Genomic DNA, 25,342 nt, shown 5'->3' on the forward strand with positions numbered 1-25,342 from the left:
CAGTGGCCAGCTGAGATACACTAGCGGCTATGTGGCCACTGAAGAAGGTGGTAGCTGATGTGCCCTTGTCGTAGCTGCTTTGTTTGATTCAGCTTTGATCAACAGGCATCTTCTCTTCCCTTCTCTTCAGATTCATTATTATAAACTTCCATTTAGAATGTGCCTGCATGCTACCTGCCAATGTCTGTACTGTTCAAAATAGGCCACATCACTTCTAGCTTGATATTGTTGTCTGATTCTAGGGACTTTTGTTCTTTCCTTAATCAAATTCTTTGTAGTATTCTTTTTCTAGCATTGTCATGATTGAAATTTTGTGAGAATTAACAGATCAATTGCAAATAAATTATTGAGTGGTCATATGCAAGATCATAGGTTTCAAGAAGAGGCCCAAGAAATTAGGTGATGGGTACATGTTGTAGGATGATTTTGGTACCACAATTAATTGAACTGATTGTGCGTGCCCACTTATATTAATATGGTCTTAAGTAGCAAATTTAAGTCTTTATTTCCTATTCGTCATTATGTTTATAAGAAGGAAGCTATGATGATTACTTAGGGCAGCCAAGCATGACTTATATTTGTTTAGCTCAACCGTTGGATGTCTAAGCCCTACAAACATAGTAGTAGCACATTATCAACGAGTCAATGACACATTTTTTACATAAGTTCGATGTAAGATGCAATGCTCATCTACTATATGGGGCTAGGCGTAACACGTTTTTCTTTTGTTTTCTCCTATATATATAGTCTATTTTAAGTGTTACTTGCCACTAAACTAAGTGATTTTGTGAGATCCCACATCGATTGGAGGGGGATGTAAGAGTGAAAACTTCTCTGTAGCAGACGTGTTCTAAAAACCTTGAAAGGAAGTTCGAAAGAGAAAGTCTAAAGATGATATTGGCTTGGGCCATAACAAATGGTATCAGAAGCAGGTTTTGGGCGATGTGCCAGCAAGGAGGTTGACCCCCGAATGGGAGTGGATACGAGGTCTTGTGTTAGCAAGGACGTTGGGCCGCGACAGAGGGTATATTGGGGGTCCCACATTGATTGGAGAGGGAAATGAGTGCCAGCGAATACAACCTGGAAGGGGTGGATCTATGGCCTCGTAGAAGACAATTTTTGCTAGTTAATCAGACAACAAGAATTTTGTTCGAATTAAATTATATCAGTGCAACACAAAGTAGTTTCATGTTGTAGTTCAATAGCTAAAATGTCAATTAATTTCAATATCTTTTAACACATAGCTCAATTGATGAAAGTTGTAATTTGATTCACTTCAAGGCTTGAAGGAAGGAGGCTTTCTTATCAGAGTGGCCTGCTCGAACGCATAAGCAACCTCAATCAGCGTCGGCTCTGAACCCTTCAACCCTCCAAAGTTAATCCCAAATGGAACTCCTCCGCCGTCGTATCCCGCCGGAACATTGATTCCCGGAAATCCCCCAATTGCAAGCACCGTAGCTATGGCGGGACCTGGCGTCACCACCGCATCCAATCGCTCCTCCTCCACCACTTTCTCAAACCCATCCTTCGTCAGCTTCGCCAAGTTCAACAGAGCCGCCTTCTGCACGTCGCCGATCCCGTTTGTAGCTTCGGCCGCGAGAAAAATCTCCTGGCCGAAAACGTCGAGCAGTTCCTGCACAACCATGATTCGAATCGATTCCGAATGAATACGATTACTATGCGATGAACAATGGATTGAATATTGTGTTACCTGATCTGGATTTGCGTTATCGAAGGCAATTATGTCGGCCAAACTTCGAACAGGGGAAGCCACCAGCTCTTTCAGGTACTCATTTAATGATTGTTTGAATTCAGCTAACAATGCCACTGCTTCTCCACTTGCAGTCACGTTTAAGATGATATCTATATTTTCTATCTCTAGATTGTCTACCAAAATTGCACCACCTTGCCTTGAGTTTCAACAATGTTAGATTTAGTGTTTACTAGAAGAACAATGGAAAATGATTTGAGTTGAGAGGATTGTAAACTATTCCTTTTGAAGATTGGTTGTTTGTGTTCATGTTGAATTGATTTTTCTTAATCCGTAAGAAAGAGTTCAAGTTCACTGCTAGTTGATATTGTCCTCTTTGGTTTTCCCTTCGTTTCAGGCTTTCCTTCAAGGTTTTAAAACACGTCTACTAGGGAAGAGTTTCCACACCCTTATAAGCAATGCTTTGTTCCCCTCTCCAACCAATATGGGATCTCATAATCCACCAACGCGTCTACTAGAGAGAGTTTTTCACACCCTTATAATCAAGTCCACTAGGGAGATGTTTTCATACCCTTATAAGTAAATCTACTAGGGAGAGGTTCTCACATTATTATAAACAATGTTTCGTTCCCCTCTTCAACCGATGTGAGATCTTACAATCCACCGTGTCTACTAGGGAGAGGTTTCCACACCCTTATAAGCAATGTTTTGTTCTCTTCTCCAATCGGTGTGGAATCTCACAATCCACCCTCCTGGGGCCCAACATCCTCGCTGGCACACCGCCTGGTGTTCGGTTCTGATACTATTTGTAACAGCCCAAGCCCACTAATAGCAGATATTGTCCTCTTTAGGCTTTCCCTTCCGAGATTCCCTTCAAAACGCGTCTACTAGGGAGAGGTTTCCACACCCTTATAAGCAATGTTTCGTACCCCTCTCCAACTGATGTGGGATCTCACAATCCACCAACGTGTCTACTAGGGAGAGGTTTCTACACCCTTATAAGAAATGTTTCGTTCCCCTCTCAAACCGATGTGGGATCTCACAATCCACCCCCTTGGGAGTCCAATGTCCTCGCTGGCACACCGCCTGGTGTCTGGTTCTGATATCATCTGTAACAGCTCAAGCTCACCGCTAACAGATATTGTCCTTTTTAGACTTTCCTTTCAAAACGCGTCTACTAGGGAGAGGTTTCCACACCCTTATAACCAATGCTTTGTTCTCCTCCCCAACCGTATGTGATCTCAGATTAATGATCGAGCCTTTTGTTTTAAGTGAATATGAACCCAAAGTGAATATGAACCTGTTTATGAAATGATTAGCATTTGCATGGATAGGGAAGTTGGTTTTCTTACTTTAGAATGTTGAAATGATCCTCAAAAGCCTGAGTGATGGCTGAATCATTGAAGAAGCTGAAAAAAGGGTTCCTCACAATGCCCAATCGTTTCCCTTTCAACCCATTTGCATTGAGGAATTGTTTGTAGCCACCGTATGGAATATACTTGGAGGATGTTCTGGTGGCTTCATCATTGTAATCAAATCCTACAATGGTGTCAAGAACTATTACAGCATCCGTCACTGTCCTGCCGATTGGCCTGTTTTCACATGTGAAGGTTACAAAGTTTCAGTTCTTATGATCTGTGTAGAATATTTTGCTGATATGGATGCCAGATTGCTCACCCAATAGTGTCTTGTCTTGGGGAGACTGGAATGACACCTGCTCTACTTGTGAGGCCGACCGTTGGTTTGATACCGACGACCGAGTTAAAACTAGCTGGACAGAGGATAGAGCCGTCGGTTTCAGTTCCTATTGACACTGCTGCTATGTTTGCTGCAACTGATATGGAAGGTCCACTGCTGGATCCACAGGGTGATGCTGATAAAACATATGGATTCTGCAAAAAAAATTGTACAAAAGAAATGGTTTTGTGAGATCCCATATCGGTTAGAGAGAAGAACGAAACAATGCTTTTAAGGGTGTGGAAACGTCTCCCTAGTGGACGCGATTTAAAACCATTGAGGGGAAGCCGAAAAGGGAAAGCCTAGAGAGGAAAATGTCTGCTAGCGGTGAGTTTGGGCTGTTATAAATGGTATCAGAGCCAGACACTGGGCGGTGTGCTAACGAGGACGCTGGGTCCTCAAGGGGAGTGGATTGTGATATCCCACATCGGTTGGAGAGGGGAACAAAACGAAACATTACTTATAAGGGTGTGGAAACCTCTTCCTAGTGGACGCGTTTTAAAACTTCAAGGGGAAGTCTAAAGAGGACAATATCTACTAGCAATGGGCTTGGACTGTTACAAATGGTCAGAGATAGACACTAGGCGGTGTGCCAACGAGAATGCTGGCCTCCTAAGGGGTGGATTGTGAGATCCCACATCGGTTGGAGAGGGGAACAAAACGAAACATTCCTTATATAAAAGTGTGGAAACCTCTCCCTAGTGGACATGTTTTAAAACCTTGAGGGGAAGCCCGGAAGGAAAAAGTCCAAAGAGGACAATATCTGCTAGCGGTGGGCTTGGATTGTTACAAATGGTCAGAGCTAGACACCAGGGGCTGTGCCAACGAGGACGTTGGGTCTCCGAAGGGGTGAATTGTGAGATCACACATCGGTTGGAGAGGGGAACAAAACGAAACATTCCTTATAAGAGTGTGAAAACCTCTCCCTAGTGGACACATTTTAAACCCTCGAGAGGAAGCCTGAAAGGGAAAACCTAAAGAGGATAATATCGACTCGCCGTGACTTGAGTTGCTATAGGTTTTTAGTTAAGTAGGAACCTAAATTCAAAGCAACACACCTTTCCCTGGCCACCTCTAGCGCTCAAACCAGCAGGAGCAGCAAGAGACCTAAAATCAGCCCATTCACTCAAGCTAGCCTTTCCCAGTATGATGGCTCCAGCCCTTCTTAGTCTCTTCACCACACCTGCGTCACGGGGCACGATAGAGCCAAGCAACGCGAACGACCCAGCAGTAGTGTTCAACTTATCCTTAGTCCCAATGCTATCCTTCAATAAAACTGGGATTCCATGCAGCCCACAAAGCGATCCAGGCTTCTTAGCCTCACGCTCTCTGTCAGCCTTGTAAGCTTGCAGCAAGGCATCTGGGTTGATTTCTATGACACCATGGACAACCGGGTTGAGTCTGCGAATTTCTCCGATGTAGAACTCAACAAGGCCCCTCGAAGTGAGCTCGTTTCGCTTGAAAGCTAGCTGGAGGTCAGGTACTGTGGCTTCTCTGATCGAAAATCCTCGAACAGCTGCCGAACGTGGCACCGTCAAACAAAAGGCCACAATAATCAGAAGCCAGGAGGAGTAGGCCATGGAAGTGATAGAAGTTGGAGCTTCAATGGAAGTTCTGAAGTAAAAGCCATGGCTTTATGATAATATATAGAAGCTTAAATGGAGGGTTTGGTTGTAGCACTGTTTTGTTGTACATTAAAAATATGAAGATTTGATGAAGTCCAAAGCAAAGAGGAAGGCATCGCCGTCCCTGTTCGGTGGATTTGTTTGTTTGTTCATGGGATCTAAAGCTATTGTTTGGTTTGATTAATGGGGTTGAAATTTTTAAATGCCTAATATACAAATTTTGATGAGGAAATTTTAAGTTTTTTTTAGTTCAAACATTGGCAATAGTAATTGGCATTTTACGATAAATTGTAAGTTTGTATCCATTTGGAGCAAATTTAGAATAGTTTCTTTAAGTTATTTTAGTGGACCTGTCACGGACGGATCGGGGTGAAAATTTTCTATATAACCTAAATGGGAACAGGAAATATGATCCCGGCCTCATTTTCTTATATGGACAATTTGACATTCTTCAAAAATACTCTTGAACTATTAATTTTCATTAATACCTTTAATTTTTTTAAATTACAAAAATACCTTTACCGTTAGGATTGGATGAAACTGTTAGTACCGTAACTAAAACGTTTCTTTTGAACTTGGAACTAAAACTTTTAAAATAAAGTATTGAAGGTCTCCCTCCAAAACGACTTATAAACTATAATCATTTCGAACGCTTATAAACAAAATCAAATAAGACTTTTAAAATAAAGTAAGGTTTCCTCCAAAATTATAATCCATAACCTAAGGCTTATAAACAAAATCAAATAAGATAGATTACAGATTCAAAACTATAGGTGGGATATGAATGAATGCTATAACCTATAATTTACAATATGGCACAGACTATAATACTGATGCTGGAACCAGCATGGATCATTGAGAAGATCTCTCCCCCCTCCTCCATTCCAAAAGTGTAAACATCCTTACCAGATCGTCGAGCAGCTCGGGTTCGCAGCAGTTGAGGGGAGGACACGATCTGTCGAGTCGTGACAAGACCATGATCGATGTGCCAATTCGTCCACATTGTACTGATCCTTCCGTTTGAGTATATTTTCAGTTTTGCATTTAAGGCCATTGCCTTTCAAATTGTATTCACAACAGAGTAGGTTCATCCTTCAGTGTAATGTGAATTGCTTATGGTGATCAGATGTTCTTCAATGCCTTTCATTGAATCCCCAGTAATATACCATGCCACAGATCCTGCAAAGATGGGTATAACTTATGGGTTAGTAGACTTGTGTGCAAGTTCTATGAAGCATTAACCACAGCCAGATTAAACCAAGTATATAATGCTGATATTCATTCAGCATGATTCAAAGTTCTCTTATGCTCAATTGACCCATTTTTGTCAAGGTAAGACTTGAGTATAGGACCATACTTTTACCAAATGATATCATATAAAAGACTGTTGAAGAACAGATCAAAGATCCAGATACGCTCAACAGATGTCCTAAACCCTTCCTAATGCTATAATGTGAGATCCCACGTCGGTTGGATAGAGGAATGAAACATTCCTTATAAGGGTGTGAAAGCCTCTCCCTATCATACGCGTTTTAAAAATCTCAAGAAAAAGTCCAATGAGGACAATATTTGCTAGCGGTGGGTTTGGGCTGTTACAAATGGTATCAAAGCTAGACACTGTGCGGTGTGCCAACGAGAACGTTGGCCCTCAAGAGAGGTGGATTGTGAGATCTCACATTGGTTAGAGAGGATAACGAAGCATTACTTATAAAAGTGTAGAAACCTCTCCCTCTCATACACGTTTTTAAAATCTTGAGGGAAAGCCCGAAAGAGAAAATCCAAAGTGGACGATATCTGCTAGTGGTGAGCTTGGACGGTTACATATAAGGTTTAAACGATTATGCATACACACAATCATTTCTTAGGTACACGGGATCGCCATCGTGCAATAATTGGTTAGATATCGACCATGCTTCTCAACTGATGGACAAAAAAGATAAGTAAAAGAGATGTTCAAAAGTCATACCTTGTGAGGAGACTGGTTGTTGTTCTCTGGTTGAATGAAGAATAATAGTTCCAGAAAGGACAGTAATGAATCCACATAATTCAGAAACTATGGTGTTTGCATTCTGGCCTGACCAGTCCTGCAGCATAGACCGACGTAACCGATTTAGATTCGTCGTTTTACACTTGCACAGATGTAATACCCGAGATCCTTAAAGCTATATGGTTAAGTAACTTATACCTTAAACATGATAGCACTAGCAATAATAGTCAATGTCGTGAACATGGCATAATATACAGGAGATACAAGGGCTGCATTGAATGTATCCAAGGCCTGAAACAAAAAAAGATCACATCAGTCAACATTAATATACACAACATTAATATACAGGCTCGTTCAAGCATTTGTGTGAGATTCCACATCAGTTGAAGAGGGGAACGAAGCATTCTTTATAAAGGTGTGAAAACCTCTCCCTAGCAGACGCATTTTAAAATCGTGAGACTGACAGTAATACATAATGGGTCAAAGCGGACAATATCTACTAGCGGTGGGCTTGAGCCATTACAAATGATATCAAGGCCAAACACCAGGCGGTGTGCCAATAAGGACAATAGGCCTCGAAAGGGAATAGATTATGAGATCTCACATCGGTTGAAAAGGGGAACAAAGCATTTTTTATAAGGGTATGGAAACCTCTCTCCATATCACATGCGTTTTAAAACTGTGAGGCTGACAACGATACATAACCGAGTAAAGCGAAAATATCTGCTAGCCATGGGTTTGGGCCATTTCAAATTTGCTTAAGAAATGGATAGGAAACAACTGTGCCCACCATAGTAATATGACACCAACCTTATTCAAGTAGTTTAGTTGTGTGATGACACAGACTACTGCAACTGTGACAAACAGCCAAGTTTGTGGGTAAGCTACCTGGCTTACCCCTTCAAGTGTAAGCCTTATCGCTATTCCAATAGCTTTAATACTCATAACCTGAATTAACCAAAAACGTTCAGAAAATTGCAATTCAAGCAATAGTTCTAAAATAGTTTGATCTAGCAGAAATGGCATAATTACCGTCAATGAACCCATTAAAGAACAGATTCCCAAGTAGACCAGTATGTTTACATGCCCATAGCGAGGCTCAAAATACAACATGAGAGCCAATACTAACGAAGCTATAGTAGCAATGTAGACCAGAAAAGCTGTCCAAGGATTAAGAACAAGTAATTAAGTACGAAATTTGATGATATTTCATTCAATGAACTTCATAAGAATAAACTCTTACCTGGTTGGGTAGCTAAATCCCAAATTTCTTGTACAGAATCAGGTGTATGTTCCTGAGGTGCATGGATAACTATTATAACTGATCCTACAATACAAGATAAGCACCCTAACACACCCATTTTCTGTAGCCTCTCCTTCAACAAGAAGTGGGCTAGAACAGCACTGCCCAAATAGAAAAAGGAAATGTGAGATCCTCCATGAACTCATGAGCAAATAGTACAATAACCTCAAGAGAAAGGAACTTGCCTGATAATAATGCTCAGTGCACCAAGGGGTGTGACTAAAACTGCTGGGGCATAAATATAAGCTATAAAGTTTGCAATCTCTCCAATAATCACTATTTAGGAAGAAGAAAACTCAGGATCAAGATCAACTTCATATTTTTGACAATAATGATCAGACATAAATAGTACGATTATACATACTTGTGACCATTCCTGCCCACCAAAGTGGCTCTAACAGGTATGTATATCCGCCAACACCTGTATTAAGAATGAGATTATAAGCATCAACCAGAATTGGAGCATGAACATTGCCTAGAAGACTCTTGAATTACGTCCATTAGATGAGAAAAAACAAATTCATTAATCAAAGATCTTTTACATTTTCAGTTCAAAATGAACTCTATTTAATGCTTAACGCTTGCCCAGTAACATACTAGTTTGCAAAGAACTTCAAATCCCAACCCCTTAAAGCTAGAGATTCCATCCGTTTAGAAGCTCAATTGCCCTGTGTTCGATGATCCATTCTTGAATAAATGTCACCACAGTATAGACAGATCAAGAACAAAAGTCCACTCGGTAGAACAATTCAAAATCGGTAAATCAAGCATTTCAAAATCGGTAGAACAATTCAACGAGAAAGCAAAACCAAAACCAAGAGACAAAAATTTCATTCGTGAGTAATAATCACAGACCTGCTCTCGCCCCTGTGGCTCCGGCACGCTTGAGTCCCTTCTTCTTCAAGATAAAACTCGAACCAATAAACGCACTCGACGCCATAGCCAGAACCAGACCCTTCGTATTCTCCGAAATCGTCATCTCTCCCTCTCTCTTTAGACACTCAAACAATAGGTTTCTCAGAGATTAAATCAAAAAGTACTCACAAACTCCCGCCCGAATCGGATCGCACTCCAAAATTCAAACAAGCCGCAAAAGAAAACAAAAACAGCACAAATCAATCATAAATCTAGTCGCCCAATGAAAGAGAATTATGGGGCCACTAATACAAAACCAAATTCCCGCCAAAAAGAAGATCACTTGTTCCAAAAAATGAAAGAAGAAAGGCAATGGATCGCCGGAAGTAAGAAATTCCGGTGAGAAAAAGAGATGAAGAGATCTGAGAAATACTTCTCGACGTAACGCACTGCCGTCGTCGTCTTGTCGGAATTTTTCTAATGGGCGGAAGGCTTCCTTTCCTTTTTTATTTTTCATTGTTTCAACATAAATATAGCAATACGTGTCGGCTACGTACTGGTTATATTTTAATCCCAATGATAAATAAATTAATTAATTAATAAATACACGTTTTGCTTTTTTCTTTTGAAAAAAAAAAAGAAAATTAATTAGCAGGTTGGGAATTAAATAAATAAATATATATATACATATATATATATATATATATATGGATAAAATTAAATTTATGACCTAAATGAATAGGATTCTAGGAATAATTTTCATTCGTGTTTAAAACTATGTCAACGATTAATTTAATATTAAAAAATTATTAGAATCCGGGGATGATAGTAATATTTTTTTATATTCGTATCTTATTCTATTTTTCTCGACTTATTTATAATTATTTTTTATAGAGCCTAAATTGATTTGCGTAGCCTTGCATCCCTCCTTATGTGGTACTTGAGTAAAGGAGCGGTATCTGTGTTTCGTGACCACTTTCAAATGAGAGTAATTTAATAGTTATTATATATATCAATAAGATATAATAATCGATCATATAAACTACAAACTTAAACGTATTTTACTTGGAACAATTCATCGTTTATCGAAGAAATGAAGAAATGTTTAAAAAGTATTTTTAGAATTTTTGGGAATTTTAAAACTTACAAAATATATTTTCTTCAAATTTAAATAAGAAGGCTAAATTTGTTTGGAATATATCTTTTAATTAATTGTCTAAATAATAAAGGTCGTGAAAACAATAGGAAAAAAGAATCATGGTCGAAAATATTGTATTATTATGCTACTTTATCCTTTATTTATTTATTTTGTAGGAATATTTTATCCTTTATATTATATATTTTAAAAAATATTCGATACGTTAAACAAATACAACTCTCCACACAATGACAAAGAAGAAGAAGGAGTGAAGCCTCGATTAAGGGGGAGACATACTTTATTTGAGAGGAGGTCGCTAATTTAGGGAATGATCACGTGCTTATAATCAAGAAATATTATCTCTATTACGAGGCCTTTTTGGGCTTTTGGCTACGAAACGTTTTGGTCTTTCCTTATAATCAAGAAATGCACTATCTCCATTAGCATGAGGCCTTTTGGAAAGCAAAAGCTTATACTCAAAGTAGACAATGGGGACGTCTAACAATGTATTTTAATAATTTAGTCTTTTATATTTAATATATAACAATTTAGGACCTATCTAAAATTTTATGAATACATAATTTTAATTACTTTTCTTAATGAGTGGCAAATGGAGAACATTATTTAAATCCAAAATATTAAAAGCATGTGGAGTGATTTTTTTTAATAACTAAAAAAAGACATTAGCATCCATTTACTTTTTTAAAAAATTTATTTTATTGTTGAAAATTTAAAACAAATTAATCGTTTAAATTTAAAATAGACTTATTCAAATGGCATTAGTCAATAATAACATCAAACCCACTTGAATTAAAAAAAATAAAAACAATAACCCTCAAAGAACTTTCATTAACAAATTTATGAATTTTCAAAATCTTAAAAAATAAAATAAATTAAAATTTTATATTAAATAAAACTTCAAATTTTGGTCTAAATTTGTCGAAACTTTTTTTAAATATTATAGGCAGCAGACGCGTCTTGTAAATTCAAATTTTCAAACATTCAAATATTTAATTAAAATTTGTTTTAAAAAAAAAATCCGCCACCACCACATGCATAAATAATAATATATATATATATATATATATTGGTTAATTTAGCAAAATTAAAACAACCCTCAGATCCCAAAATCTGGATCTCGGTTCCTTCCCATCACCACCGGAATCCAAAAAGATAAACCATAAAATATTCCCCCACCGCCTGCTTTTTCAATGAACATAGTTATAATTTTCCAAAAACAAGCTTAGCTCGACGCCAGATCTTTCAAAACCAAACCATGGCACTAGACACAAAGAAAAACTATACTTCCATGGACCAGATTTTACGCTCCTATTTCCATCTTGAACAGAGCAAAATCAACCCAATCTAATACCAATTCCACGCAATCAGTAACATCAAGTTTAGCTAAACAAACTAACATAAAAGATCGGATGAATATGCAGATGCAAATAGTTGAACACAGGGACCAGGGATTTATGAGGTAGAGCGCTGAAGACAGCCATATTATTGAAGGTTCTTGGTTTGAACAACCAATTATGTCTAGGAGCCACCGCAGAACCACCACTAATTAAGGTAGAACGGCAGTGGCGCGTTACTCAAGCGGTAGCAGTAGTAGCAGCAGCATAAACCTATGACCCATAGACTAAGAAGAGACTCGCACTGACCTACATTCGCATCGATTTAAACAACATACGCAAATAGGAAATCATCATAGATACCATTTCGGCAGGGCAGCCGACGGTAGAGTGAGTGCGTCCGCCAATCTAAGAGAGTTGGCCACAATCGGCAATCACAACCGGTTTCTTAGTCCTTCCAGAGTCCGATCCGACCTTCTCGATGGCCCTTACCACATCCATGCCCTCAACGACATGACCGAACACAACGTGCGCACCATCGAGCCAATCGGTCTTATCAGTACAAATGAAGAACTGAGATCCGTTGGTTCCAGGTCCAGCATTCGCCATGGACAAAATACCAGGACCGGTGTGTTTCTTAATGAAGTTCTCGTCGGCGAACTTCGCGCCGTAGATCGACTCACCTCCGGTACCATTTCCAGCGGTGAAATCGCCTCCCTGGCACATGAAATTAGGGATCACACGGTGGAACAACGAGCCTTTGTAATGAAGTGGCTTACCGCTCCTGCCGACTCCCTTCTCGCCAGTGCACAGTGCACGGAAGTTCTCAGCGGTGCGGGGAGTGACGTCGGCATAGAGCTCCATCACGATCCGGCCGGCCGGTTGGCCGCCGACCGTCATGTCGAAGTAAACTTTAGGGTTTGGCATTCTTTTTCTTTTTCTCCTCTTCAGTTCCCTAAATTTCTCAGCGTAGAAGAACACCCGTGATTATTGGACTCGGCGGGGCAACCACTTTATATAGCGGTCAAGCTTCGTGTGTATCTATGAAAACTCGATATCCACCGTTGGATCTAAGACACGTGGTGTAATCTCAGTTCTATAAGTCTAACCATGGTTACGTTAAGAAACTTCCTAGTTTACCATGGTTAGTTTCGCTATCAATGATTATTGCTTAAGAATCTAGAGAGTATTTCATTTTCGATCTGCAAAGAAGTTTGATCCGACGGTGCAGGATTTTTCCAATAAAAAAAATTTAAAGGCATAATTAAATAATTTAAATTTTATAGTTTTGGATAAAACATAATTCTACCTTAACGATGGAATTATATTTTACTTATAAGACTATCTATATCAACATATGCACCTTTTTTTTCGGTGGCTAAATTCGAGATACTCAAAATTCGAACATGTTTGGCTCGGGTGACCTGAATTTTTTTTAGAAAAAACGTGAGTCCGAACAAAACATGTTACACAAACACTGTTCGTTTGTGAAGATAGTTGTCACTTTCAAGAGTAAGGCAAGTAAGTAAGGTCTGAATTCTAGACACAGGTCGAACCAAATTTTACACCACATTGTAGGGTCCACGAAGAGAAAATGGTTCTTATTCCAAAACATGGAGGCCAATCGCTTTAAAAAAAAAAAAAAAGAGAAAAGAAAAGAAAAAGAATATTTGTTCCTACGAGTGTAGATCATGGCTTTTCCTTTTGGGAAGAGCTATCATTTGGGTATCCATAAAAGAAGGGCAATTGACATTGAGATATAAAATATACTTGAAGCATTTAATTTTTAAAGGTTTTCATTTTGAATGAAATATGATTCTTCTAAAAGAAAAAAAAAAAGCACGATGTGATTGCGGGATCAAACTATAGTTGAAATGATAATTTTACACTTCTCCATTTCCGTTTTTATCCTTTCAACTACACGGTGTTAATTTTTTGTTCCTTTGTTTACGACTTATTTTGTAATCCCCATCGAGAAACATGGACAAATTTGAATCTATGACGTCAAAAATATCTAGACTTACCACGTACCAAGTATCATGTAGAGCAATGTTACTTCGCCCACCCTATCTATTTGCACGTTGGCTAGGGACTTATCTATGTGATTTGCTACGCTTGCTTGCGGCGATCGGTGGGACGGACTCTAGTAGTTTGCCTTCATTTCTTACCACCAAGCCATGGTTTTCCTTCCCCCAACTTTTTACAAGCCATGCTAGTAAGCAATTCAATCAATTCTCCAATTGTCGTCTCCTCGTAAAATCATGAAAGATACCAACCAAGACCTCACATGGGGCAATTTAACGAGGGAAACACATATGTCTAACAGTTTTATAGCGAAATTGTAATAGCCCAATCTCATCGCTAATAGATATTGTCCGCTTTAGGTTTTCTCTTTACGGCTTTCTCTCCAAGTTTTTGGACTTCCCCTTATGGGCTTCCCCATTACACATCTACTAGGGAGAGACTTCTACACTCTTATAAGGAAGGTTTCGTTCCCCTCTCCAATCGATGTGGGATCTTACAGTCCACCCCCCTAGGAGGCCTTGCGTCCTCACTGGCACACCGCCTGGTGTCTGGCTCTGATACAATTTGTAACAACCCAAGCTCACTGCTAATAGATATTATCCTCTTTAGACTTTCCCTTTCGAGCTCTCTCTCAAGATTGATTTTGGCTTCCCCATTACGCGTCTACTAGGGAGAGGCTTCCACATCCTTATAAGAAATGTTTTGTTTCCTTCTCCAACCGATATGGGAACCCACAGAAACTATTCATCGTTCAACATCTAGACGTCGATGAGCAGAACTTTCCCATGAAGTAGAGGTAAAAGAAATCAAAAGGAAATGAGGCCTGCATACCCCATGTCATTGGGGATTCAACAAAGTTTCAACTATGATAATCATGTGCTTCAATGGAATTTTTCTAGATTTAAAAAACTGTATCCTTACTTAAGTTCAGATCGGCATTAAGAAACAGATAATGCGAAGAATTCCTTACAAAACTAGTCAACCTGACTCTCTCCTGAAATCTTCAACTGCCTAATGTGGGTTGCAGGAATCTGCACATTGTCAGTGTACTATGCAACTGGGATGGAGACGAGTCATCATTAGTTCTTTTTCTTCGACTTGCTCGACGATCGAGTGAATGCAGTTCCCTAAGGATCAGAGGAGACAAGATTGCAAAAGATATCAGCAGCAGTTTTGAGATTTTCTCAAGACATGTATGAATTTCAGGAACAAAAACAAACCTGAAGCCACTCATCCATAGAGGTGTCAATGGTTTTTGTGCCAACTTCAACCTTGGAAGCAACTCTCTTGGGTTTCTGATACAAGGAATTGCATAGAATTTTATGTCAAAAGTATTTATATCTCTAGAAATGTCTAAAATTAGATAAGATGCACGTCTTGCAGCTCCGCCTTTCTCATACTCCACATATTAACGTGAGAGGATTCGGTATGAAGGCAAGGAACATGGTTTTTAATAAAAGAAACGGCGGCCGGTAAATACTTGTAAACCAGTTCAGATTACATATTTGATGAAAAAATTGCACGCCCTGATGCTGGGACAATAAGTAAACATCCACTATTCGAATGCATAGTCATCATCAAATGAAGACAAGAAAGATCTATACCTTGGAGAGTTTTTGCTGTATTTGACCATGAATCCACAAGCCAAGCAGAACGAGAAGGGCGATTCCAAGAGTAACTAAAAACACAGTCTCCATGCTAATGAGACCACTGGCTTCAACGACTTCGATAGTACCGTTAAAGAAGACGCTTTGGTATGCGGTCTGGTCTATTTCGTAAAAGATGGTGCCCACTAGATCAAAGTTTCCAGGCTGCAGATCAGGAATATATTAAGTTATTTTCATTTTATAGATTTTTCGAACTACAAAATTGATAAAGAAAAGCAGGTTGGTAAGTATATAAACTGAAAATTCATATTGAAAGGACAAGGAACTGCTATAATAACGATGATGAATATACCTGCAAAAACTTGCTGACAGCAAATATGTATGGGTAAGAAGCTTGGGTTGATGGGGGCACCGTTGCGTTGTGGAAAACCTACAAGTATAATGAGGAAGATGATATAAGTTAAAATTATCGAGCTGAAGTTAATCGAAAGAGAAGCTGTGTTATGAAAAGTGAAAATATAACTGGAAGTTCATAACTGGTCTTTATAACCAAAGAAAGATAGGCTTGTACTAAAATACAATATTAATAAATCAGAGAGGAATTTGAACTTCAGTTGTAAATTATGTAGCATTGTCTTGATGAGAGAGGGAATAGTTATAAAACAGATACGAATCAAACCAATAGCAGCATGATATCCAGCAATGAATATCCTAAAGAGAGTTTCTATCGACATGCAAAACATATTAAAAGAAAGTTTGCACTGACCAATAACAGTCTAAAAGAAGAAAAGAACACGAGCCAAACTCTATATTCATTACATACAACTAAATTAATGATGTCCAAACACCAATGAGCCAAACTCAAAGAATTCTAGGTGGTCTTGATGTCTTCTTCGAGGAGATTACCAAGTTCTCCGATCTCCACAAGAAATTTGTGAGATCCCACATCGGTTGGGAAGGAAAACGAAACATTATTTATAAGGGTGTGGAAACAGAGTAGACGCGTTTTAAAAACCTTGAGGGGAAGCCCGAAAGGGAAAGCCCAAAGAGAACAATATTTGTTAGCAGTGGGCTTGAGCCATTACAAATGGTATCAGAGACAGATATCGGGCGATGCGTACAATGCTGAAATCATTAAATATAATAGAGAACGTTGAGATCATACAACAACTCTATCTAATAATCACATTGTTCTTGTCAGGATAGTTTTACCTGTCCAGTAAGGTTTTGAATCAACATACGATGATCAAAAGTGTAGTGAACGCTGGCCTTAATAGCTATAACATTCAAGCTCGATTCCCCTGGATTAACAAATAACAGTCGAGGATATTATTGACTGATAAGATTTTGGATCAATGGTAAGCGATAAAAGGTTTAATTAATGAATGCTGGCCTAATTTCTTTGTTATTACATTCAAGCATGACTCCAAGTTGAACAAAGTTCAATTAAAGAAGTGAATGTACTACAGTCAAGAACATAATCTCAGATAAAAACCCACTTTGCCAACAGAGAACAGAAATTAAAAAGAACAGATTAAAGTTAGTTTACCATCATTTTTCACTCCGGCGAGTAGTTCAGTCTCTTCACCAGCAGGCACAACTGCAATGGAAGGCATGAACTTCAATGTCAATAATAGATATCATAAAAGTATGACTATCAAAGAAAAAACACTTACTGCGTGCACTGTTTTTTGGAAAAACGCAGACAGTATCAACTCCTGGAGCAGGGCCGAAGTTCACTTCTCCAAAATCCTGAGAATCTTCTTCGCCTACAACTCCAAGATCACTAGCTTCTTCAACAACCTCAGATGATTCAACATCAGAGTCCGATTGACATGTAGCAGCTGTTAAGCAAGTAAACAACAAAGCAAATGTAAAATGACCCGCTAAAACAATGAAATCCAATGCACTCAAAGCCAGATTTAATATAGATTCCAAAAGACCATTTCATTCATAAAATTTTCGATAACGATCCCTCAGCATAGTCAACCTCAATCCTCAAACGAATGATTAATTAATCAATTAAGCTCATTTCACCATCAAAATCAGTGATAGAGCAACTAAATACTAATAGGAAAAGACACGATCCAATACAAAATGAATAATCTGAACTCCCTCCCTCCGATCCACCAGAGAAACAATCAAACCCCGAAAAAGTCAAAGATCCAGAAGCCAATAAAACAGAAAATTACCATCATAAACCCTACACGCACAACAAGATCGAAAATCTAATAAAACAGAGTAATAATTCCAAAAGACCAATCCGCAAGACCCAAATGATGGAAAAACGTGTAGATCTAAGATTGGAAAAAGAGCAAACCTTGGAGAAATGGAGAGGCGAGAAGAAGAAGTGCGAGGAAGAAAACTCTGAAGGTTTTCATGGCGACAATGGCGAATCGAACGGAGAGCGTTGATTGAGGAAACTCCGATTAGAGAGAGAAAGGGAGAGACGACCAAGCTTCGATTTTCGAGGGTCAAACTTGGGGATCTATGAGCGACCTTTATTTGGGAATCGAGAAGAGAACCCGGTTATCCCAATTTCCCAATATATATATATTTTTTTTATTTTTTTAAATTAAACCTACAAAAATAATTTCTTCATTTTGTAATATACTTTTTAAATATATTTTATAATTCAATAAAAAAAAAAAAAATAGCACTCTTAACTTTTTTTTTAATTTCATAAATTATTTTTTAAAAGTATTTTCATTGATTAATTTATTAATAACAACAACATTTTGGTAAAAAAAAATTGAGTAGCTCTAAATACGGCGAAGACGGTACATTAAATCATACCTTTCGCAAATGATGATGTCATCATAGAAGAATTAGCGTATCTAGAGCTACTCGGATTTTTTTGCTCTTTTTTATCAGATTGATCAGTTAAAACTAAATAGCTTCTAAAGTGAGTACTCATTTCCCTCCCGGTAAGCTCAGCAAAGTCAAATATCGTCATCCTCAATGCATGTGCAATGTTTTTTTAGCTCGAGTCATATTGTCTACTTTAAGCATAAGCTCTCGTGAATATATAGGAGATGATCATGGATTTGTAAGTAAGAATTATATATCTATTGGTACAAGCCTCTTGGAGAGACATGAGAGCTTATGCTTAAAAGTAGACAATATCATACCGTTCGAAATAATCCCGATCGAGTCTGCTCAGGAAAGCGTTGAAATAGGGTTTCTTAAGAGGAAGTTATTTGTATAAATCCATAAACAGAGCAAAATGGCCTAAGCTGACTTCGAATCAGCATAAACCATGAAAACAAGACACACATGTTTCTTGAAATCCCCATTTAATTCATGGTTTTTTTGTCTTTGTTTTTGCAAACTTCCAATCCCAACCGGCATCTGCAGCTGAAACACGACAAGCATCATCTTCCAAACATCTAGTGTCGCCTGCTGCAATGGAGCTCCGACCACGACACTTGGCCTCTCCAAAGGTTAGACCGACCAATCGATGTTTCCTAGAATATCTTGTTTGAATATAAGCTTCTGGATAAGATGGGGATGGAGTTTTAACCCATGTCGGGTTAGGGTAAGGCTTCTTCTTCTTTAGACAAACAAAATGTCAACTGGGTCAGGGTTTGATTTGGGTTCAGACAAACAACAAAATGGAAGCAAGCCCTTCTCCTTCAGTTCTTTGTTTGTTCTTGGTAGCCATGTGCTGTTATTTGGCAGGCATCTTTCTAGCTTTCTTTGGATTCAATTTTTGTGGGATAATAGGCCTTTCTTTTTGGTGTCTATTCATAACCAATGTCTTGATCCATGTGTTTGTGCTGCAGGTTGTTTTGATCCCTTGGATCCTAATGGAAATGTTACGATTACTTACGATATTCGAACTTGGACGACTCGTGGATACGTGGTGAGTTTAATGTTTGTGCTTAGCCTAGATGTGAAAGTCGTCCTTGCAAAGATTGTAGAGTTTGTGGATTTAGTAAGTTCGAACTGTTAGGAACCACGACTCTCTATAATTGTATGATATTGTTCACTTTGAGCATAAGCTCTCATGACTTTGCTTTTGGTTTCCCCAAAAGGCTCGTACTAATGGAGAAAGTATTCCTTACTTAGCTGGTGTGGGACTCATCTCTCAGCAATCTTTCCCTCGAACAAAGTACACCATAGAACCTCCCTTGAGGCCTATGGAGTCCTCGAACAACCTCCCTTTAATCGAGACTTGACTATTTCTTTGGAGCCCTTGAACAAAATACACCATTTGTTCGACATTTGAGTCACTTTTGTCTACACTTTTGAGACTCACATCTTCTTTGTTCGTCATTTGAGGAGTTTATGAACATGGCTAAGTTAAAGACATGACTCTGGTGCCATGTTAGGAACCACAAATCTCCATAATGGTATGATCGACTGCTGGTTGGCGACTTCCCGCTAGAAGTCACTAGCAACCATGTCAACTATCTAAAAGCCAAGCCATCACTCTTGCTTTTCGTCTAAGATGCCTTCAACACTCAAAACAAACAATTCAATTGTATTCACTCCCACTGATGGGACAAGTTTTCATGTCTATGATGTCTTCTTTGTTCTGTCATAGCATTTCCGGTGTAACAGCCCAAGCCCACCGCTAGTAGATATTGTCTGTTTTGGCCAGTTACATATCGTCGTCAGTCTCATAGTTTTTAGAGGTTTCCACACCCTTATAAGGAATGCTTCGTTCCCCTCTCCAACAGATGTGGGATCTCACAATCCACTCCCCCTTGGGGGTTCAGCATCCTCGCTGGCACACCGCCTGGTGACTGGCTCTGATACCATTTGTAACAGCCCAAGCCCACCCCTAGTAGATATTGTCCACTTTGACCCGTTACGTATGGCCGTCAACCTCACGGTTTTTAAAATGCGTCTGCTAGGGATAGGTTTCCATACCCTTATAAGGAATGCTTCGTTCCCCTCTCCAACCGATGTGGGATCTCACAATCCACCCTCCTTGGGGGCTCGCTGGCACACCGCCTGGTAGCTGGCTCTGATACCATGTGTAACGGTCCAAGTCTACCTCTAGTAGATTTGTCCCCTTTGGCCCTTTACATATCGCCGTTAGCCTCACGGTTTTTAAAACGCGTCTGCCCCGCTCCAACCGATGTGGGATCTCACATCCGGTGTTGTTGGAACTACTAAACCAAACAGAGTTATAAGTTCAACTTAAAGTTCGAGTGTAATTACAACAATACCTATCATTCAAGTTAGATTGTGCAATTTTCACTGGTTTTCATCATTTGGGTTTATCTGGAAGATAGGAAAGCTATGAACTTTCTCACCAACATGTCCTTCTCAGGGGAGGGTCACTGTCCAAAACTACTATCAGTTCCGACACGTGGAGAAGCCGGGTTGGAAGCTGGGGTGGACATGGACAAGGGATGAAGTCATCTGGTCAATGAGTGGAGCTTTTGCAACTGAACAAGGGAATTGCTCGTTGTTTAAGTTTGACACTCCACATTCCTGTGAAGAGAGCCCTGTCATTCTTGATCTCATGCCGGAGGCATCGCCCGAAAACCGATCGGAGGGTTGCTGTCGCGGTGGGGTTCTTTCTGCTCGGGCTGTGGACCCTTCCAAGTCATTCACTTCGTTTGAAATTTCAGTTGGGAGTATGGATGAAGATGGCCATGAGCAACCACCGGCCAATGTTACTCTCATGGCGCCTGGTCTTGGTTACACTTGCAGCCCATTTTTGGACGCTCATCCAACCGTTTCTTCTGTCATTGACGGCAAAAGACAAGTTCAGGTTTTTAGTAAGTACTTTAAATGAATATACATTGCCTTTTTGTAAGGGCCCAGATCCACCACTAGCAGATATTGTCCTTTTTGGGCTTTCCCTTTCGGGCTTCCCCTCAAGGCTTTAAAACGCATCTACTAGAGGAAGGTTTCCTCCAATCGATATAGGATGTGGAAACCTTCCCCTAGCAGACACGTTTTAAAGCCTTGAGGGGAAGCCCGAAAGGTAAAGCCCAAAGAGGACAATATTTGCTAGCGGTAGATTTGGGTCGTTACACTTTTGGCTCTGGAAATTGCTCTCAAGTGCCCAAAAGAATGGCACAGCCTGCTGATTCCATTTTTTAATCCAACTCTTATATGCTACGCGATCGCTTTCATGATATCAACTTCATAGTTTTTTGGAGTCTATTCTTGTAACGATCCTAGCTCACCGCTGGCCGATATTGTCCACTTTGGGCTTTCCTTTCAGGGTTTTGAAACGGTCTGCTAGGGAGAGGTTTCCACACCCTTACAAAAGGAAAAGTTCAAAAAGGACAATATCTGCTAGCGGTGGGCTTGGGCTGTTACAAATAGTATCAGAGCTAGACACTGGGCGGTGTGCCAGTAAGGACGTTGGCCCTCCAAGAGGAGTTGGATTGTGGGAGGTCCCACATCGATTGAAGAAAGGAACTAGTGCCAGCGAGGACATTGGACCCTGAAGAAGGGTGAATTGTAAGATCCCACATTGGTTGGGAAGGAGAACAAAACATTCCTTTTACGGGTGTGGAAACCTCTCCCCAATAGACACGTTTTAAAAACCTCGAGGGAAAGCTCGAAAGGGAAAGCACAAAGAGGAGAATATCTGCTAGATGTGGGCTTGGACTCGGGCTTATTAGAAGCACAAGTCAGACGACCCATAGAATATCTAAAGGCTTGGAAAGGGACCTGAGTGACCTGTGATCTCTTACTAGATTTCATGTTTCTCTTTAGGCTTTGTGTATGAAGCTGTTTTGTCAATAAAAGGAAAAATTCATCTCTTTTTCTTGGTGAAAACTTCGACCAAAACCTTAAATCTGAAGCTTGACTACTGGTTTTTGCAGGAACATGGAAGTCAACATGTACTTACTCCATGTTTGTGGCGAACAAGACACCACTCTGTTGTGTCTCACTCTCAACATTTTACAATCCCTCCATCACACCCTGCCCTACATGCAGCTGTGGTTGCAGAAAAGCAAACAAAAGCTCTGTTCACTGTACAAGGTATTTGCCAGCTCGTTTTTAGCTGCCATGCTTTATCAATAGCATACTTTCTGTTACTATATGATCAACCCCTCGGGTGAGATCTCATATTAGTTGGAGAGGGAAACGAAGCATATTTTATAAGGGTGTGGAAACCTCTCTCTAGTAGACGTGTTTTAAAATTTTGAGGGAAAGCCCAAAGAGGACAATATCTGCTAATGGTGGGCTTGGGTTATTACAAATGATGGTAGAACTAGGCACCGAACGATGTGTTAGCGAGGACGTTGGACACCAAGGGGGTGGATTGTAAGATCCCACATTGGTTGGAGAGGGGGACGAAACATTCCTTATAAGGGTGTAGAAACCTCTTTCTAGTAGACGTGTTTTAAAACCTTGAGGGAAAGCCCAAAGAGGACAATATTTGCTAGCGGTGGACTTGGCCTGTTACAAATAGTATCAGAGCTAGGCACTGAATGGTGTGTCAGCGAGGATGCTGGACCCTAAAGGGGTGGATTGTGAGATCACACATTGGTTGTAGAGGGGAACGAAGCATTCCTTATTAGGGTGTGGAAACCTCTCCTTAATAAACGCGTTTTAAAACCTTGAGGGAATACTCAAAAAGGACAATATTTGCTAGCGGTCCAATGTTTTAAGAGAATATTTGGGAATATGCGGTCATAACGAGTGCACGGGCGAACTTTGGCAGCATTGTATATCGGTACTATATTACGGTTGTTTCGAGTGTTGTTGTGTAGATACCCACGCAAACCGCCCTATTCGTATTCTCTTCTCTTTTCGACTCTTACATTTTCTTGTAACAAGCTATCATGTTTCTCTCTAACACCAGAGAAGAACACCCGTTGTCGACCACAAATTCTTCTAACGATCTCGCCGCAGTACAGTGCTCGGACCACATGTGCCCGGTTCGGGTGCATTGGCACGTTATGACGAACTATATCGACCATTGGAGAGTGAAACTCACAGTTTCCAACTACAACTACAACAGAAACTACTCAAACTGGAACATCCTAGTACAGCATCCAGGCTTCAAACAATCAACAGAAGCATTTAGTTTCAATAGCTCACAACTTCCATCCTTCAGATTTGGAGGTACATTACATATTTCTTCTTCTGCAACGTCGACATTATCAAACCGGTTGAAGCAACGTTTTGACACGGATTTTTAACAACCCAGATCCACCGCTAGCAGATATTGTCTTTTTTGGGCTTTCCCTTTCGGGCTTCCTCTTAAGGCTTTAAAACGCGTCTACTAGGGGAAGGTTTCCACACCCTTATAAAGGTTGTTTCATTCTCCTCCTCCACCAACGTGGGACTCTCACAATCCATCCCTTTCAGGGCCCAGCGTCCTCGCTGACACTCTTTTCTTTCTCCAATCAATGTGGGACCCTCCGCCAAATTCACCCTCCTTTGGGGCCTAGCGTCCGTATTGGCACGACGTCTTGTGTCCACCCCCTTCGGGGACCAGTGAGAAGGCTGACACATCGTCCGGTGTCTGACTCTGATATCATTTGTAACGACCTAAATCCACTGCTGGCAGATATTCTCCTATTTGGGCTTTCTCTCTTGGGCTTCCCCTCAAAACTTTAAAACGCGTATGCTAGAGAAAGGTTTTCACACCCTTATAAAGGTTGTTTCGTTCTCCTCCCCAACCAATGTGTGACTCTCACAATCCACCCCCTTCAGGGCCCAGCATCCTTATTGGCACACTGTCTTGTGTCTACCACCCTTCGGGGACCAGTGAGAAGGCTGGCACATCATTCGGTGTCTGGCTCTGATACCATTTGTAACGACCCAAATCCACCGCTAGCAGATATTGTCCTATTTGGGCTTCCTCTCAAGACTTTAAAACGTGTATGCTAGGGAAATGTTGTTTTGTTCTCCTCCCCAACCAATGTGAAACTCTCACATATTTGTCGTGTGTTTGCAGGCGAGTTGGGTGTCTTTTGGGGCATTGAGTATTACAACACAGAGCTTGTGCAATCCACTGATATCAATGTGGGGCATGTGACAACAGAGATTGTTCTTGAAAAAGACTTAGAATCATTCACATTAAGCAATGGTTGGGCGCTTCCAAGAAGAGTTTATTTCAATGGAGATTACTGTCAGATGCCTTTACCAGACACCTTCCCAATGCTACCAAATGGGAGTTCTAAGCAAACCCTCTCCATTCTCCTCCTCTTGTTGGCCTTTTTGTTTTGGTGAAGGCATAGCTTGGGTTGATTGGAAGGTTGGCTATGCATTGTAAATGTTAAAAGATCTCTCTTTCTTGCACGGGTTGCACGGGCTTCCTCTGCCATCACCATCCGACCTGTCTAGTGAGTTCTTGTAGAGTGGGTCGTGGATTGTTAAATATTATGGCAACCCAGATGAGGCATCATCTTGTTCGGGCTAGTTAAATATTTATACTCGAGAAAGATAGAGTTGTACTATTGACTGATTAGACTGACTCTTTTACCGTTGCTTTGAGTTTTTCTCGTGTTGGTTGAGGTAGATCAAATATAGAATGAAATACAAAAATACGAGACGGGTTCTGTTCAATACAATTTTTTTTAAAAGGATACTATGCTCGGTCTCTCGAAGTACTGTAAGCTTTCAGGGTTTACACCTCGACCTAAAAAACGTCTTTCAGTTATAAAATTTGTAGTGAAGTGTATAAATTACCATATTTGATTTAAACGTGCGACCTAATTATTTACAACTAACTAAAAGAAAATTGGGTAAAATTAGGGTTAAAAGTGTAATTTCACCACTCAAATTAAATATCTTAGTATATCAAATCAGTAATTTTCAATTCCACGTCAAGACAAAGTCCCATGTTTCAAGGTTTATGTGTCAATTGCCCTACGAGTCTCCACAACATTCCCACCAATCAAATCTCTCCACGTGGCTGTGTTTAATTAGTTGCGCCCATACATTTAGAAACCCAATACCCAAGTTGGCCCAAAATCCCACGTCCCGAGATTTCCTTCGTAATTCTCGAAACTTTTTCAAAGTAGTTCCGTTCCATGCCTCATTTCATAGAGATGTCGTTTTTAGTCT

General features: G+C 39.9%; 5 protein-coding genes across 6 annotated transcripts; 1 reads left to right on the top strand and 4 right to left on the bottom strand.

The window, feature by feature from the left end:
• Positions 1-905: 905 nt before the first annotated feature.
• On the bottom strand, positions 906-5,028 carry LOC111455539 (putative amidase C869.01). Its single transcript, XM_023097253.1, has 5 exons — positions 4,507-5,028; positions 3,389-3,603; positions 3,064-3,303; positions 1,712-1,910; positions 906-1,633 (listed from the first exon to the last, which is right to left on the bottom strand). Exons 1-5 carry the CDS (start codon positions 5,026-5,028, stop codon positions 1,277-1,279), a joined length of 1,533 nt encoding a protein of 510 aa, XP_022953021.1. The 3' UTR covers positions 906-1,276.
• Positions 5,029-5,743: 715 nt separating this feature from the next.
• LOC111455145 (probable magnesium transporter NIPA6) lies at positions 5,744-9,710 on the bottom strand. 2 transcript variants are annotated; one of them, XM_023096698.1, is made up of 9 exons: positions 9,219-9,710; positions 8,728-8,784; positions 8,549-8,639; positions 8,304-8,464; positions 8,093-8,220; positions 7,871-8,008; positions 7,259-7,351; positions 7,040-7,157; positions 5,744-6,252 (listed from the first exon to the last, which is right to left on the bottom strand). In XM_023096698.1, the coding sequence occupies exons 1-9, from the start codon at positions 9,340-9,342 to the stop codon at positions 6,161-6,163; spliced, it is 1,002 nt and encodes a 333-aa protein (XP_022952466.1). In that variant the 5' UTR covers positions 9,343-9,710; the 3' UTR covers positions 5,744-6,160. The 2 variants fall into 2 exon arrangements, with proteins under 2 accessions (XP_022952466.1, XP_022952467.1); XM_023096699.1 differs by lacking the exon at positions 9,219-9,710 and adding an exon at positions 8,906-9,145.
• A 2,056-nt stretch (positions 9,711-11,766) lies between these two features.
• LOC111455152 (peptidyl-prolyl cis-trans isomerase 1-like) lies at positions 11,767-12,719 on the bottom strand. The gene has a single exon (XM_023096708.1). The coding sequence runs from the start codon at positions 12,636-12,638 to the stop codon at positions 12,120-12,122; it is 519 nt and encodes a 172-aa protein (XP_022952476.1). The 5' UTR covers positions 12,639-12,719; the 3' UTR covers positions 11,767-12,119.
• A 1,823-nt stretch (positions 12,720-14,542) lies between these two features.
• Positions 14,543-17,869, bottom strand: LOC111455149 (translocon-associated protein subunit alpha-like). Its single transcript, XM_023096705.1, has 8 exons — positions 17,664-17,869; positions 17,020-17,187; positions 16,893-16,943; positions 16,556-16,644; positions 15,696-15,773; positions 15,341-15,547; positions 14,957-15,031; positions 14,543-14,863 (listed from the first exon to the last, which is right to left on the bottom strand). The coding sequence occupies exons 1-8, from the start codon at positions 17,722-17,724 to the stop codon at positions 14,816-14,818; spliced, it is 777 nt and encodes a 258-aa protein (XP_022952473.1). The 5' UTR covers positions 17,725-17,869; the 3' UTR covers positions 14,543-14,815.
• Positions 17,870-18,704: 835 nt separating this feature from the next.
• Positions 18,705-24,757, top strand: LOC111455540 (COBRA-like protein 1; the record flags this gene model as incomplete). Its single annotated transcript, XM_023097254.1, has 6 exons — positions 18,705-18,786; positions 19,129-19,208; positions 20,628-21,081; positions 22,144-22,303; positions 23,130-23,392; positions 24,231-24,757. Coding segments are annotated over 6 exons (1,314 nt in total), but the record flags the coding sequence as incomplete, so codon positions are not given.
• Positions 24,758-25,342: the final 585 nt, after the last annotated feature.

Source organism: Cucurbita moschata, unplaced genomic scaffold (genome assembly GCF_002738365.1).
Source record: "Cucurbita moschata cultivar Rifu unplaced genomic scaffold, Cmos_1.0 Cmo_Scf00017, whole genome shotgun sequence".
Taxonomy (NCBI): domain Eukaryota; kingdom Viridiplantae; phylum Streptophyta; class Magnoliopsida; order Cucurbitales; family Cucurbitaceae; genus Cucurbita; species Cucurbita moschata.